This window comes from Felis catus, chromosome A3, assembly GCF_018350175.1.
Source record: "Felis catus isolate Fca126 chromosome A3, F.catus_Fca126_mat1.0, whole genome shotgun sequence".
Classification (NCBI taxonomy): Eukaryota; Metazoa; Chordata; class Mammalia; order Carnivora; family Felidae; genus Felis; species Felis catus.
In genome coordinates, this window is record NC_058370.1 from 113,706,041 (window position 1) to 113,722,627 (window position 16,587).

At 40.5% G+C, this 16,587-nt stretch overlaps 1 protein-coding gene across 1 annotated transcript in view; it reads right to left on the reverse strand.

The window, feature by feature from the left end:
* Positions 1-16,587, reverse strand: part of TTC27 (tetratricopeptide repeat domain 27) — a 188,164-nt gene that overhangs the window by 20,669 nt on the left and 150,908 nt on the right. Inside the window, exon 16 of the mRNA XM_045054699.1 lies at positions 10,737-10,902. Within this exon, the coding sequence (XP_044910634.1) occupies positions 10,737-10,902 (166 nt within the window). The remainder of the gene's footprint in view (positions 1-10,736; positions 10,903-16,587) is intronic.

Genomic DNA, 16,587 nt, shown 5'->3' on the forward strand with positions numbered 1-16,587 from the left:
TAAAGGCAAGGCCTTCATATGATCAGTGTGGGCTCTCTGGCCTTTCCTTGCTGTGTGTCTGTGCACGGCACTTCTGCTATCAGTACGGCTAACCAACGAGGTGTGTGTTGGGTGCACCCCCCTATCTTTCCCAAATTCAAAGGCACTGCTTTCTCTCTGAAAAGGAATGTTAACAGTCGGGGCAGGTCAGCTGTGGTAAATTTGCGTCCTCCCTGAATTCATGTCTAAACAGAACTTCACAATGGGACCTGATTTGGAAACAGGGTCTTTGCAGACATAATCAGTTATGATGAGGTTTTATCAGGGTTCGGGTTTAAAAAAAAAAAAAAGAAGAAGAGGTTATACCAGAGTAGGTGTGCCCTAAATCCAATGACCAGAGTTCTTTTAAGAAGAGGAGAGGACACACAGAAAAGGTGGTGCAGAGGTAAGTGAAGACGGAGAGACGGGAGCGATGCCACCACAATCCCAGGAGGCGCCAGGAGCCCCCAGCAGCCAGAGGAAGCACAGAAGGACTGTCCCCCACGGCCTCACATGGAGCACGGCCTCGCCAACATCCTGATCTCACACTTCTAGCCTCCAGAACTGAATGGCGAGGATACATTTCTCTTGTTTGAAGACGCCAAGTTTGAGGTGGTTTGTTACAGTGGCCACAGGCTACAAATCCAGCAGTCTTAAGTAGAAAGACCCAGATGACTCTAAGATCATTGAGACAGCGTCTCCCCAGCACACCCACCCAGTTTCTACTAGTCATCTTCCAGTTTCAGTTCAGGAGGCACTACACAAATGGCCGCCCCTTCTAGGGACAGTGACCTCTAGCACCCCACTCAGATGGCGTTCTTTCCCCAGGTGTAGAAGCTTCAAGTACCAAATCTCTCGAACTTTTCCTCACTGGAGAATGGTGTTTGTGTCATGATCAAAAATAGTGTCTCCAACCCTATGCCGATAAAATATTTACCATACCTTCTTTTAGTGCCTTTATGGTTTTGACTTTTTTGATGATGATGCTGATGATGACGGCAGCTACACTTAATAACACCTGCGTGCGCCAAGCACCGTCCCAAACCCTTTACGTATATTAACTTACTCAATCCTCACAACAATCCCCCTCTCATGACAGTGGAACAGAAAGTGATTAACTCCCCCAAGGTCACACGGCCAGTGATTGGCGGAAGCAGGCTGCAGGCCCAGACGGTCTAACGCCAGAATCTATGCTCTCATCTACAACGTAATCCTGTTTCTCGAGGCATTTCAATCTAAATATTTTATCCATTTGAATTTATTTTGGTTTCAGCAGTGAAGCAGAGCTTTGGTTTGGGTCCCAAACACTTGGCCAACCGTTCCAATACATATTGAAAATTCTATTTTTATCCCACAGATTTTATTTTTTTTTTTTTTATTTTTTTTTTTTTTAATTTTTTAATGTTTTTATTTATTTTTGAGACAGAGAGAGACAGAGCATGAGCAGGGGAGAGGCATAGAAAGAGAGGGAGACACAGAATCTGAAGCAGGCTCCAGGCTCCGAGCTGTCAGCACAGAGCCTGACGCGGGGCTCGAACTCATGGAGTGTGAGATCATGACCTGAGCCGAAGTCGGACGCTCAACCGACTGAGCCACCCAGGCGCCCCATATCCCACAGATTTTAAAAATGTCATCTTTATCATGGACTAAATTCTCATACTTACTTGAGTCTGTTTCTGAATTCTCTGTTCTGTCACATTTCATTCCTGTGGCAGATGTTAACTCTTCATATAATAAGGGTATTATTAGCTTTTTATCTTTCCTATTTGTTACAAATATTCTGTCACATACTTTTAAAATGTAGTCATAAAAATTCAAGTTTTCTTTTATTGCTTTAAAGTTCAGAAAATTTGGGAAGTATCCACTTCTATTCCTGATTTTCTTATGAGATGAAAAAATACTGTGCGTACAGTTAGTCCATTTGGAATTCATGTGGTGTATCATAAAATAATCTATGTATATTGTTTAAGCCTGGATGCTTAGAGGGATTTCATTTTCATCAATATAAACAGCCCTGTAGCTCCTCACATCCTACCTAAACCAATGCCACACCACAGATGCCCCGCAATGACCTCTTAAGCCCTCGCCCACATCTCTCATCCATTTAGGTGATATGGAACTTTCATCTCATTCTCTCTCCTAGGCCTCTTTCTCACCTCCATCCCGGAACATGCCTAGGGGATGCAGCAAGCAGAGAATGAATTGGGGAGCCATCTCCAGTCCCTGAAGAAAGTTCCCGTTTCCTCACATGGAAGAACAGCGATTCCAATGTACATGCTGAAGAATCCCCACAGAGAAAAGCCTAACTATCCCTTTCTCCAACACTAGCCTTGGAGTCCTTGGCCAGGTCTCACCAAAACCTTGGCTGAGAGTACAAGGTGTTGGGCTTTTGAGTGCTGGAGGTCTTCAAAGCAGGAAGGAATGGGATTGCCTTCAGTCCAGGAGGGCTCCAGGCCAGGAATGAAGCCATTTTCCACCTCCCAGCTTGGCTACCTCCCTGCTCCACTTGGGAGCTCTTTAAAGAACTTGCTCTGCTTCCTGGCCTGATAACCCTGACCCTTGGCTTCCCCAAGCTTCAGTTATCACAGTGAGGTAGGCAGTTTAATATTTGGTGGTGTGTTTTTTCCCCCCTTCTTCAGGAAAAAAAAAAAAAAAAAAAGGTCTTAAGAGTGTGGAAAAGGCATGCACAAGCTTGAGGTTAAATAGGCCAGACTTTAAGCTTCAAGTCTTGGCTTTCCTACCACTTGTTAGTTATGAAACACCAGCCTTATTAGCTTACCTTACAGAGTCTCAGATACCTCAGCAAGCAAGGGGAGATAAAACCTGCTTTACAGATATAATTTGTACAAAATATATCCATTCCCTCCCCTCTTTTCTCTCAGGTAATACCTAGGCACCACTCGCTGCAGGATTTGTTTGGCTGGCCAGCTGCCCCACTGCACATCAACATCACCTCCCCCCTTCCCAAAGAAAACACCACACGGAAATCCACACAAAGAACATCAGTATACAAGAACACATAGTACATGATTCTCTGTATCTGACATTTAAGAAAAAGCAAAATTGAACCATCCTGCAGAAATCAGAAAGCAGTTGCCTGGCTTGGGGGGAAAGGGTGGTGGTACAATTGACTAGAAAGGGACATAAAAGGACATCTGTGGTGACGAAAATGTTCCACACCTGTTTTGGGTGGTGGTTATGTAAGAACATATAAATGATCCAAATGCATCAACTAACACCCAAGATCTGTAAATTTTAATATATGTAAATTATACCCCAATTTAAAAAAACTTTGTTCTGTATAGTTCATATACTCACTAATATAATGTGGAAATGTGTTTTTTAACATAAGACATCCCATAGACTTCAAGATATGACACAAAGGAGAAAAACAGGCATACCTAAATGTGATTCCTGTCTTTGGATCCTACTAGCTACATGACTGGTCAACTTATGTAACTTCCCTGTGTTTCATATTCATCCACTGTAAAATGGGAAATATTTAGTATCCACCTCAAATATTGAGTGCCCTATAACAGATAACCCATGTTAAGTGCCAGAAACATAGCAAGCACTTAATATATGTTAATCCCTTCCTCTTCCATTTATAAATAGCAAGTGGGGTGTAATACTGCAATACTTAAATTCTTTTCCCAAATGATTGGCCCAGTCATCAAAAAAGGAGGAGGAGGAAGAGAAGGAGAAAGAGGAGGAGAAGAAAGAAAAAAGAAAAAACTAATAAATCAACATTAGAATTTACCCTGAGGAAAGAAGTATGGCTATACACAAGGCTTTATCTACAAGGGTACTGATGGCATTATTTACAATAATAAATACCTGGAAAACTGAACAGAGACTATGCAGGAATATGAAATTTTGCTTTATGGTAACTAAAAATATATATTCAAAATACATGAATATAAATATGTACTCTGATAGAAACGCATTCTTAAGTTTTACTAGTTTATGCATTAGTCAAAATTAGGGCACAGAGAGAAAAAGGAGAAGAGATACAGAAACAACTCCTTCATTTATTACAAACACTGAAAAATACAGAATAATTTGCAGCTAACTTACCCTGTGTCTGTATTAAAAGGAGTATAAATTTACACATGAACACACATATGCAACAGAAACAATTTAAATGACAAGTCACATTTACAAAGAAATAGAAAAAAATAAATTAAAAAAGTTTTAAAGCAAACTAAAATAGAATAAGGTCAAGTAGTGTCAAACATAAGAATATCAGAGTTTTTTTGAAAGACACCTGTTACCAAACTTGCAGAGTCAAAATAAGTAAAATTTTTTTTGCCAAGATAAAAATATTCCAGACAATCTATCAATTGTCTTGGTCCACGCTGACTGGTTATAATAAAGCATGATGACAGTCAGAAATATTCTATGAAGCTATATATGACTGAGCCCATCACTAGCCATCAAAACTTTCCTTCCATGATGATTACATCACTACAGAGTGATTCTACCCACACCTGCCAGACAATGAACATTGCCAGCAGCACTCCAAGGCAATTCTAAGGAAAGCTATTAACAGGTCCTGACACATTATCTCACTGTGGCTATTTCTCCATTATAAAGTGCTACAGATGATAATCTGACCTGAGCAAGTTGCTCCTTATATCTAGATGTTACGTTCTCAAGAATATGTCTCCAAATCCAAATGTAAAAATTAAGCTAACAGCCTTAAGATCTGACATCTTCAAAAATGTTATTCAAAGTGCTTTCTTTAGGGGTGGCTGGGTGGCTCAGTTTGTTAAGCGTCTGACTCTTGATTTCGGCTCACGTCATGATCTCATGGTCACGGGAATCGAACCCTGCATCAGACTTTGCGCTGAGAGAGTAGAGCCTGCTTGGGAGTCTCTCTCTCCCTCAATCTCTCTGCCCCTCCCCCGCTCAAGTATGCACAAGCACATGCTCTCTCTCTCTCTAAATTAAATAAACATTAAAAAAAATAAGAATAAAAACTCAAAGCGCTTTGTTTACGAGCAATATTTCTCACAATATGCACGGTTCTTGGTGCTCCTGTGTGTGGCAGTGGGGCTACAGGAGGGAAGTCTCAGGAAGCCCAAAGCTGCCATTAATTGTTTCTAAAAACACTGAATTTTTATAGAAACTAATTTCAAACTCATTGAAATATTCATATACAGATGAAATACTACTGTACATTAGGAGTTGTGTTTCATATTCTGAATTTGAGGAACAAAGGAAGAACTAGAGGAAAAGAGATAAAATATCAGCTGGCCTCAAATGATTTAAAACTTACTTTAATTCCAGTGTGATTAACATACAGTGTTACACAGTTTCAGGTGTACAATACAATGATTCAACAGCCTCATATGTTACAGTGCTCATCACGGATAAGTGTGCTCTTAATCCCCTTCCTCTATTTCACCCATCCTCCCACCCACCTCACCTCTCCTAACCATTGGTTCGTTCTCTATAGGTAAGAGTGTTTTTTTATTTGTCTCTCTTTTTTCCCTTTGTTCAGTTGTTTTGTGAACAAGGAGTGAAATCATACGGTATTTGTCTTTCTGTGACTGGCTTGTTTCACTTAGCATAATACATTCTAGCTCCATCCATGTTGCTGCAAATGGCAAGATTTCATTCTTTTTATGGCTGAGTAGTACTCCATTCTATATATATACACCACATCTTCTTTACCCATTCATCTATTGATGGACACTTGGGTTGCTTCCATAATTTAGCTGTTGTAAATAACGTTGCAATAAACATTGCTGCATGTATCCATTCAAATCAGCATTTTCGTATTCTTAGGGTAAATACCTGGTAGTGTGATAACTGGATCGTAGGCTAGTTCTTTTTTAAACTTTTTTTTTTAATGTTTATTTATTTTTGAGAGAGAGAGACAGAGTGCGAGCAGGGGAGGGTCAAAGAAAGGGGGAGACACAGAATCTGACGCAGGCTCCAAGCTCTGAGCTGTCAGCACACAGCCCAGCGCGGGGCTCAAACCCACGAACCGTGAAATCGTGCCCTGAGCTGAAGTCAGACGCTTAACCGACTGAGCCACCCAGGCGCCCCTCTTTTTTTAAACTTTTTTGAAGAACCTCCATACTGTTTTCCACAGTGGCTGCACCAATTTGCATTCCCACCAACAGTGCACAAGGGGTCCTTTTTCTCCATATCCTTGCCTTGTTGTTTAGCTGGCCATAAATTTAAACTAAATGCTAATAATTTTCTCCAGAAAGCCAAAAGATTTTCACTTAAATTCAGGATTAGAATATTTTAAATGAAAATCAGAACATGATTTTTCCATGGGTACAAATTCCTAATAATTAGATTTGCTGGAAGGAGTGAAAAGCTGCACGATCACCAAAATATGTTTGAAAAATCTAAGATAAAAGTTCAATCAAAGCATCTCACGGGTGCCCGGGTGGCTCCATCAGTTAAGTGGCTGACTTTGGCTCAGGTCATGATCTCATGGTTCGTGAGTTCAAGCCCTGCGTCAGGCTCTGTGCTGACAGCTCAGAGCCTGGAACCTGCTGCAGATTCTGTGTTTCCCTCTCTCTCTGCCCCTCCCCTGCTCACACTCTATCTTGATCTGTCTCTCCAAAATAAATAAAAATTAAAAAAAAAATTTTTTTAAAGCATCTCAATTTGTGTCAGGAAAAGTTTCAGGTTTTTTTTTTTTTAAGACTTTTTTTTTCCTTTTCTGAAAAATGCTCAAAATGTATCTCTACGCATTCAGAATTGAGGCTAGTTAAATCGAAGGGGGGAAAAGTAATCCTTTGTTATACATTAAGCTTTGTTTCTTCTTTAATTCTTCAGTAAAAACTTAAGAATACATTTTTACTTCAAAATGAATGGTATTGACTGAGAATTGCCCAGAATTCCCCAGAATAAAAAACTATTATGTGAGTCTCTTTATTCTTTCTTACAGGAGGTTCCTGAAAGATTTATGAGCGTGTGTTCTTACAATTCCAGTGAACTGGGTTCAGTATACAACAAGCCAAATCAACAACTGAAAGTTTTATCTTCAGAATCGACTAACTAAACTCAGATTATTTTTGCCAGTTTACTCCTTGGTATTTGCTACTGTGAATACCAGTATATTATTCTAAATGTCACCTCTCTCCCCACACTGTTACCCATACTCAAATACAGCAGTATTACTCTAGACATGTGCAAGAATTTTTTCCCTCCCAAGAGAGAAGAGAGAAGGACACTCCTAGGCTAGGAGTCGTAGAGGAACCGTAGGGACAGAAGAAAAACGTAAGTAAGATTCTCCAGCACGTTTCCGGCTAATTTAATTGCAGGAGACTGGAATGATCAAGGCTGAACCTACTTTACTCTACACCGTTATCTTCAGTAAAGCAACTGTTTCATTTTTGTCTTGCCTTTCTTTCGGAATACAGGCCTGCCAGGGACGGGAGAGCTGGACAATCTGGCATACTGATACACCTAAGTCAACGAAAATCAGCAATATCCTGGTGACTCGATAACTCTTTATGAGGTGGAAGTAACAGCTTTCGAGAACAATTTTTGAACAGTTATTTTGCTTGATTATCATTAGTTCCCTTAAAACAAGGGGGAAGACACATACGTATGTTGCAGAGTCCAACACACAAAACTACCCCATAAGGCTGTGCTGAGAACTGAGTTAATCCATGTCAAGTGCTTCGAAGGGTGTCTGACAATAAGCCACCAATAAAGGTTAGTTATTATTCCTCTACCATGTCCCACTTTGACCTGCTTTATGTGCCTTGGGAAGCACAGGAAAATAAGTGAGAGATAAAAGAGACAAGTACCCCTCACTTTGATGCTTAGGTACCATAACCCACCCAGGTCCATCTCTCACAGAAGGAGACCGGCCTAGACCTAGCCAGTTGGGCTCCTTACATAAAACCAACTCCAAGGGTGCCGAGCATAGAAGAGTGATCAGGATTTTCTCGGGAAAATCCAAAAAGCCAGTCTGGTAAGTCAATTACTACAATCCTTAGCAGATATGAAGGATTGCCATGAGTAAAATATGGATTTGGAAGGGAAATCCCACTTGCATCCAAAAGAAAAGCAGATCAGTTAGAAGTTGGAGGCACGTGATGGAAGATTAATGGCATCGGACTGGCCAAGGAGCCAATTCTAAGACAATTCAGGGAGACGTGACATCTCAGCAGCAACAGCAGCAGGACAGGAGAGCAGGTTGACAACCGGAGAAGCAACCCTTCTGGTGCAGGCAGGAGCGGGGCTTCACGCTCCTTTCCAACCCATGGTGGTTTATCCCGCCGAGCCCACGGGACTGCTCTACAGGCCCTTCCTGCTCTGACAGTTTGTAATTCTAAAGAATGCTGGAATTGAGCCAGCGGTGGTGTCTAAATGAGGAGTGTTGGATTTGAATGTTTGATGCACATTTTTTATTATTTATTTTTTTTTGATGCACATTTTTTAAATGTGAAAGAAAAAACACACAATTTATTTCAAGTATAAATTGGAATGAAATACCAATGTAAATTATTTACCTTCTCCCTGAGATTTTAGGAACAGCTTACAGAATGCTTTCTAGTGAAGAAAGATCCTTGAAAAAATTACAGTTGAAGTAAACCAGAGATAAGTACTTTGGAATCTCTGTCCCATCCCAGTGGTTTGGTGACATATCGAGATCTGTTCACAGCCTCATCGGTGCCCTTTATCAACAGGCTAAGTGTAGAAGAAAAGGAGGTGCCTCAACAGAGAATGTCAGCTCTGTCAACAGGACACATATTAGGCTGCCAGGAAACCATGCAAACAGATTTGCTAGGGCTCCATTCCTCTCCAGGATGGAACATTCTGCCATGCCTCCATTCACATTTCAGTTGATCCATAAAATTCAAGTCCCTTCTTTCTATAATGGAAGGTCAGTGTACAATATTTAGCAAGGACAAAAAAAAAGTGTAAGAAGAAGAAAACTATTTCAAAGGGGTTGACATACATCCTGGAAGTAGATATGTTTCTACTCAAAGCCAAAAGACCTTTCAAGTGAACGGCCTAGAACCTGAGCCTTAAAGGCACTTGGCTGAGCTTGCGAGACCATGCATACATCAAGGGCTGGGGCTATAAGACAGGGCCCGTATAAGGTAAATTTCAGAACAGCTGGAGTACAGATAATAGGTCATAAAAATAGAGAGGTATTATCACACATTAGAAGTTACTTCTGGTTTTTTCATAATTCCAGCTTCAACATTTTAAATAGCATGTACCAATTCATGCAAAGTGTTGTATTTTCAAGCCCCCTGACTTTGTAACCCACAGGCTCCTGCACAGCCCTGTCTTTATACAGTCTTGACCTACAATTAAACCACAAGATCTTGTATATGTCATCCTGCTGGGTGACAAACCCAGTGGCTTCAAGTTTCCCATATTTTCTGAAAGAATCTAGTGTTTTTTGTACAGTGTTAGAGTCAACCATTCTGACTGCATCTCACCAAGAGGACAATATCACTAAACACTGCAAAGAAAATGTTAGGCTTCATTTCTATATTGTTCAAAACATCTGCAAGTGGGCAGTAAATGCTTGTCCAATGAGGGAACAAATGAGAATGGGACTTGCTCCAGCTATTACACTGAGATAACCAAAGCAGTAAATCACACAAACATCATTCTATTTCATTTCTGCAAGCCCACTGTATATACATAAACCACATAACAGATTTCCTTAACTGAGTCACGGTAACATTCAGTCTGTGACTGAACAAACATATTTGACACTGGAATGCCAGAATACGTAATGAAGAATATTCAGCTAGAGAAAAAACACTCGTTTTATACGTTACATGTGTTCAACACAATTTTCCTATGTATAGCCAAGGAAACAGTTTATATCATTCAGATGATTCTGGTCACCAATCCTGACGTGTGTGCGTACGTGCGCACATGCACGCACATGTGCACACATGCGTGTAGGCCGGGGAGTTCCCCACACTACAAACTCAATTCTGACACGATCTACCTGGAGAGAACAGCAGATCCCACAGATTGAGGTCTGAGTCCTATACAAGCGCCGACCCCTCCTGCTCCCCACCTCCAATGCCAGTTCCAAGTCTCGGTCATCACCTGTGCTTTGTAAGTGGTTTCAACAATGCCCTCCTTGGGTTGGGTTAGTTTGTTAGAGCAGTTCAAAGAACTCCAAGAAACATTTTACTTACTAGATTACTGGTTTATTTTGAAAAGATGTAACTCAGAAACAGCCAGATGGAAGAGGTGTGTAGGGCAAAATATGTGGGAAAAGGCATGGTGCTTCCATGCTCTCTCAGGGTGTACCATTCTCCCTGCACCTCCATGTGTTCACCAAGCCAGAAGCTCTTCAAACCATATACTTCTGGGTTTTTACAGGAACTTAATCACAAAGACAAATTGATTAAATCACTGGCCATTGGTGATTGAGTTCAATCTCCAAACCCTCTTCCCTCCTAGGAGGTCATGGAGAAAGGGGGAATGGAGGTTATGGGACTAAAAGTCCCAACCCTCTAATCACATGACTGACTCCCTGGCAACCAACCCCATCCTTAAGGTGCTTTCCAAAAGTCACCTCATTAACTCAACAAAAGACACCTTTATGGCTGTCATCACTTAGGAAATTCCAAAGGTTTTTGGAGCTCTGTGCCAGAAACCAGAACCAAAACCAAATACATATTTAGTCAATATCACAATCATATAATCAAGCATTAACATCAATCACAAGTTGAAAAGTCAAAATATGAATGTCTTACCTGAACATCTTTGTATTTGTCTCGTAAGTCCAAGAGCCGGTGATAAGCTTTAATGGCTTCTGAAAATTCCCCAACATCAGTGCTAGTGAGAATGTAGTTTTCCCAGATTTGCCAATGTTCATAGTTGCACTTGAGGGCTTCTTGTAAAGTCCTAAAAGCTTTTACTCTATTAAAGACCAGATTTTAAAGAGAATAATAATGAATAATCATACCTAAATAAACTATGTAACTTAATGTATAAAATGTTAATGTGGACTTTCTGTCAGTCCTTAGTCATTCATGTTAGTAGACAGAATTTGAGACCCAAACAACCTCAAACCACCTCAAATTGGCCTACAAATTTTCTTTAATTTAAAAGGAGCAAGAAATTGCAAAACAAAACAGGTAGAAACGCAACAAGGAAAGGGAGATGTAAATAAAAAGCAACTGGAAATTTTGGAATTGAAAGAGACATTAAAACAAATTTAAAAAACCCTCAATAGCTGACAAAAAACTAGAATGTACACAAAGAGAGAACTGATGAACTAACTGGAAGACAACAGTGAGAAATCTACATGGAATTCAGATTAAAAAATAAAAGAGTGGGGCGCCTGGGTGGCGCAGTCGGTTAAGCATCCGACTTCAGCCAGGTCATGATCTCGCGGTCCGTGAGTTCGAGCCCTGCGTCGGGCTCTGGGCTGATGGCTCAGAGCCTGGAGACTGTTTCCGATTCTGTGTCTCCCTCTCTCTCTGCCCCTCCCCCATTCATGCTCTGTCTCTCTCTGTCCCAAAAATAAATAAACGTTGAAAAAAAAAATTTTTTTTTAAATAAAAGAGTAATAAAGAGAAGAAAGAATGAGATGTAAGGTTCAAATATACATTTGATAGACATGGCAGAGTAAACAGATAGATGCAGAAAATGTCAGGACACAATATTCGAAAAGATAATAGTTGAGAATTTTCCAGAACTGAACAAAGACCTAAATTCTATGATCATAAGTATACTTTTGTACCGAACATTATAAATAAAGATAAACCAACACCTAGGTATACTGTACAAAATTTCAAAACATAAAGATAACTCCAGGGGCGCCTGGGTAGTTCAGTCAATTGAGCATTGGACTCTTGATTTCAGCTCGGGTCATGATCCCAGGGTCATGAGATGGACCCTCACATCAGGCTCCACACTGAGCGTGGAGCCTCCTTAAGATTCTCTCTCTCTCCCTCTGTCCCTCTCCCCTGCTTGCATGCTCTCTCTCTCTCTAAAATAAAAAAATAAATAAACTAAAAAATTAAGTAAAAATTTAAAAAGATAATCCTAAAACCTAAAAAAGCATGACAATGAGAGAATAGCAGATATTTCATTAGCAACAAAAGATGTAGAAGACAACAGAATAAAGCACTGCATGAAAATAATTGTCATGCCCCAAATTTTACAACCAGCTAAACTTACCACTCAAAAATAAGTGCAAAATCGAACACTTTCAGATGTACAAAGACTAAGAAAGTTTACACCTTCTGCCCCTATCTTATAAGAACCACTAAAGGACCTTCTCTTACAAAAATAAAAGGGAATTCAGCCAGAAAGAAAGGGATACAATAAATGATCAATGGTGAGAAAAGAAAGTGATGAAATATGTCATTACATTTAACTATTATTGAGAACAAAAATTACTAGTTGTTTGTGTAAAAAAAGCGAAACTGAAAGTATACAGACTATATTTTCTGAAATTAAATAAGAAATCAATACTAAATAGCTTAAAAAATATATGCCTGGAAACTTAACGATGCATGTCTAATAAAAAAGGAAACCACAGCAAGGGGGAAAAGAAATTCGTATCAGAAAGTACAAAATATTTACGAGTGCCTGGATGCCTCAGTCGGTTAAGTGTCTGACTTTGGGTCAAGTCATGATCTCGAGGTTTGTGAGTTTGCCCCACCATTGGGGTCACTTCTGTCAAAAATAAATCATCAAGGAGCTCCTGGGTGGCTCAGTCAGTTAAGCATCCGACTTTGGCTCAGGTCATGATCTCACAGTTTGTGAGTTCAAGTCCTGCATGTGGCTTTGTGCTGACAACTCGGAGCCTAGAGCCTGGAGCCTGCTTTGGATTCTAGGTCTCCCTCTCTCTCTCTGCCCCTCCCTCACACGTGCTGTCTCTCTCTCTGCCTCTCTCTCTCTCAAAAATAATTTTTTTGGGGGCGCCTGGGTGGCACAGTCGGTTAAGCGTCCGACTTCAGCCAGGTCACGATCTCGTGGTCCGGGAGTTCGAGCCCCGCGTCGGGCTCTGGGCTGATGGCTCGGAGCCTGGAGCCTGCTTCCGATTCTGTGTCTCCCTCTCTCTCTGCCCCTCCCCCGTTCATGCTCTGTCTCTCTCTGTCCCAAAAATAAATAAACGTTGAAAAAAAAAAATTAAAAAAAAAATAATAATAATTTTTTTTAAATTCATCAAGAAAGTACAAAATACTTTGAACTTAATGAAAATTACTATTTATCACCATCTGCAGGATATAGCTGAAGCAGTATGTAGCAGGAAATTTATGATCTTAAATGCATTTATTACAAAAAAATGACATAATTAGTGAAAACACTCAACTTAATATGGTAGAAAATACCAAATAAACTTAAGAAAGAAGAAAATAATAAGAAAGTAAATATAAAGAAAAACCAGAGGGCACCTGGCTGGCTCAGTTGGTGGAGCATGTGAGTCTCGATTTCGATGTTGTGAGTTTGAGCCCCACATTGGGTGTAGAGATTACTTAAAATCTTTAAAAAAAACAAAAAACAAAAACAAAAAAAAACAAAAGTAGAAATGATTAACAAAACCAAAAGCTGGCTCTTTGAAAAAAATAAGGTAAAACAGACAAATGTCTAACTAAATTCCATTTAGAATAAAAGAAAATGGCACAAATAAGATTAATAATTTTTTGAAAAAAAATCATAAAGAGAATGCTATGAACAAATAAAGATGAGCTAAAGAAATAGCCAAATAAATCAATTAAAGTTAAAAAAAAAAAGGCTAGGCAGTTTTACAGAAACGGTATAGCAAACCATAAAGTAATCCTTGTCTTATATAAGCCACTTCAGAAAAGAGAAAAAGACTATTAAAAACTTGATACTGACAAGGAAATCAACAGAACTTCATTTCACCTATTTGAAATGTTAAACATCTCATCCAACAAAAAGATTCTTAGGCTTTATTCTCCTGGCTGGATAAGACTCTGGTTCCTTTATGGATCATAAATGTTTTACTGGACAGTTACAGTAACCTCCTTCAAATGTATGCTACCAATCTCCTTTTCCAAAGCCATTTTGAGTTTGTTCATTTAAGACTACAAGGTCCACCTCCCTTTCCTTGCTGAGCCCCACAGTGTTTCAACAAGGCATCTCCTCCTTGATGACTTCAAGGCAAATTCTGGAAGGGATAATGGAGGTTCTTCTGGTCATCCCAGGCCACTGCCCTGAGAATCACTCCCTGAACCATTTGAAAAGAAGTATGGCCATGTCATAACAACTTACCTAGAGGTGTTATGGAACAGACTGACTGGCTTATCTCTTGGACCACTAACCTTCACAGTTAAAAATGAAGGTACCCTTGCTGTAACACTTCTTCAAATTCAGCCTTAAACTGTTTGGGGAGGATGTGTGTATGTGTGTATGTGTCTTTTTTCCTTTCTCTCTTCTACTCCCAGAGCCCACCTCCCATGTGGCAGCAACTGCCTTCAACAGTGGCGGACCACGCCTGGGGTTCTCCCATCCGTGTGGGGCTGGGTGAGGTCATCTTGCCGGAAAAGAACTCAACAGGTAGCAACCTAGGCAGGAAGGATTATTCCTTCTCCTGCATGTCTTCTGGTCCTCTAACCTCAATTTCCAGGTCTCAACGTTTTTGCTATGAATTCTTTTCTAGTAAGTATGGCCTCTTCACAAAGATCTTCAGTTCAGGATTCACTTATTAAGCCCAGAGTGGTTGTGACATTGCACTGTAAAAGTTATACAGGGGCGCCTGGGTGGCTCAGTCAGTTAAGCGTCCGACTTCAGCTCAGGTCATGATCTCATGGTCTGTGAGTTCAAGCCCCACGTCGGGCTCTGTGCTGGTAGCTCATAGCCTGGATCCTGCTTTGGATTCTATGTCTTTCTCTCTCCCTCTCTCTCCCTCCCTCCCTCTCCCCCTCCCCCACTCACGCTCTCTCTCAAAGAAAAAAAAATGAATAAACATAAAAAAATTTGTTTTTCAAGTTATACAGAAAGATGGAAGATTTTCCCAAAGGACATGACGTCTAGGGAACCAGACGAAACAACAAAAAGAGCACATTAGTGAAGAACCCCAAGAGAGGAAAGGGGCAGATGACATGGTTTGAAGGGTTCCTTTTAGGCATGGATAGAATTCTTTTGAGAGGAGCGGTCATAATTTACCCCTGAAGTAACAATCTCATGAGTCAAAAATGAGCTACATCTGGAACAGCAGCAAAGAAAGGAAAGAGCAAAAAGGCAACAATACAGCAGTGATTCACCTCTGACCTTACAACCCCACTTTTACACAAAAACCTATTTACGGAGGTGCAGGAAGACAAGAAAGTGTCCAAAAGAAGTCAAACAATGTGAGGAACCCCTACGAGAAAAAGAGGAATGCTCAGGGCTAGTGGGCTGAAGAGAAGGTACATACAAGAGCCTCACTACATACAAAATTATCAGGGTTACCAGAAAAAACTACTGAGATCACTCTACAACTATGACAGGGATTTCCCCTGCCCTTGCTTTAAACCAAAAGGGTCCCCAGGGAATTTTAACACAATCAGTTGCAATCAAGAACATGGTATTATTTTCCGAAGACAGCGGTAGAAAAAACAGTACTTTATTTATGTAGTTTGTCATCCAAGGGCAGCAGAAGCATTTCATGATCTCTATGTAATGTGGATTTAATGATATCTTCAGAAGTGTCTTGTGAATCCACAAAGAAAAATTAAGCTTGAAAACAAGGCCAAATGAAAATGGAAATAGATCCATCCTTTCCTTCACTTACTAGTAAACTCTGACAACAGCAACCCTGTCTCTTCCCTTTCCTTGGCTTTCTGTGGCCAGTCAATAAGGCCATTTGGTTGTCCCCTTTATAAACTGGCATCGGCCCCTTCTTTTTCCAGGCTAGTTATCTCCTGCCTGGACTGTTACAACAGCTGTCTCCTGACTGGGTTCCCAGCCCCCAGTTTCCTCTCTAGTCTGTCTCACACTGCCACCAGATAAATCTTCCCCAAAAGCTTCTTTCTTCATGAACTTCGCTCCCCCCCCCCCACCGCCCACCCCCGAAATCTCTGGCTTCCTACTGCCAACAGGATAGTCTCAACTTGTTAGTCAAATCATCAGAACACACTGCCATTTGACTCCAACCTTCCCTCTCCCTAGAGACTTCACTATAATCTATAGTTGGTATAGTTTACTTGTTCTGCATATGATCACATTTCTCTTGCCTGAGAGGCTTTCCTCTGTCCATCTACCCATTCTTCAAATTTTAGCTTGAGTCCAACATTCTCTCAGAAGTGTTCCTGAACCAGGACCATAATCCTTTTCTCTTCTGAGACCTCCAGAGAGTGCCTGGCATAGAATGAGTGTTTTAGGGGCACTTGGGGGGCTGTCAGCTAAGAGATGGATTCTAGACTTCAGCTCAGATCAGGATCTCACAGTTCATGAGTTTGAGCCCCACATCGGTGCAGCCTGCTTGGTATTCTGTCTCCCTCTCTCTCTGCCACTCCCCCACTTTCTCTCTATATCTCTACCAAAATAAATAAAAATAAACTTAAAAAAGAATGAGTGTTCCACGAATGTCACTATTATTATAGCTCTTTGTTTTTTTAAATTTTTTTTAATGTTTATTTATTACTG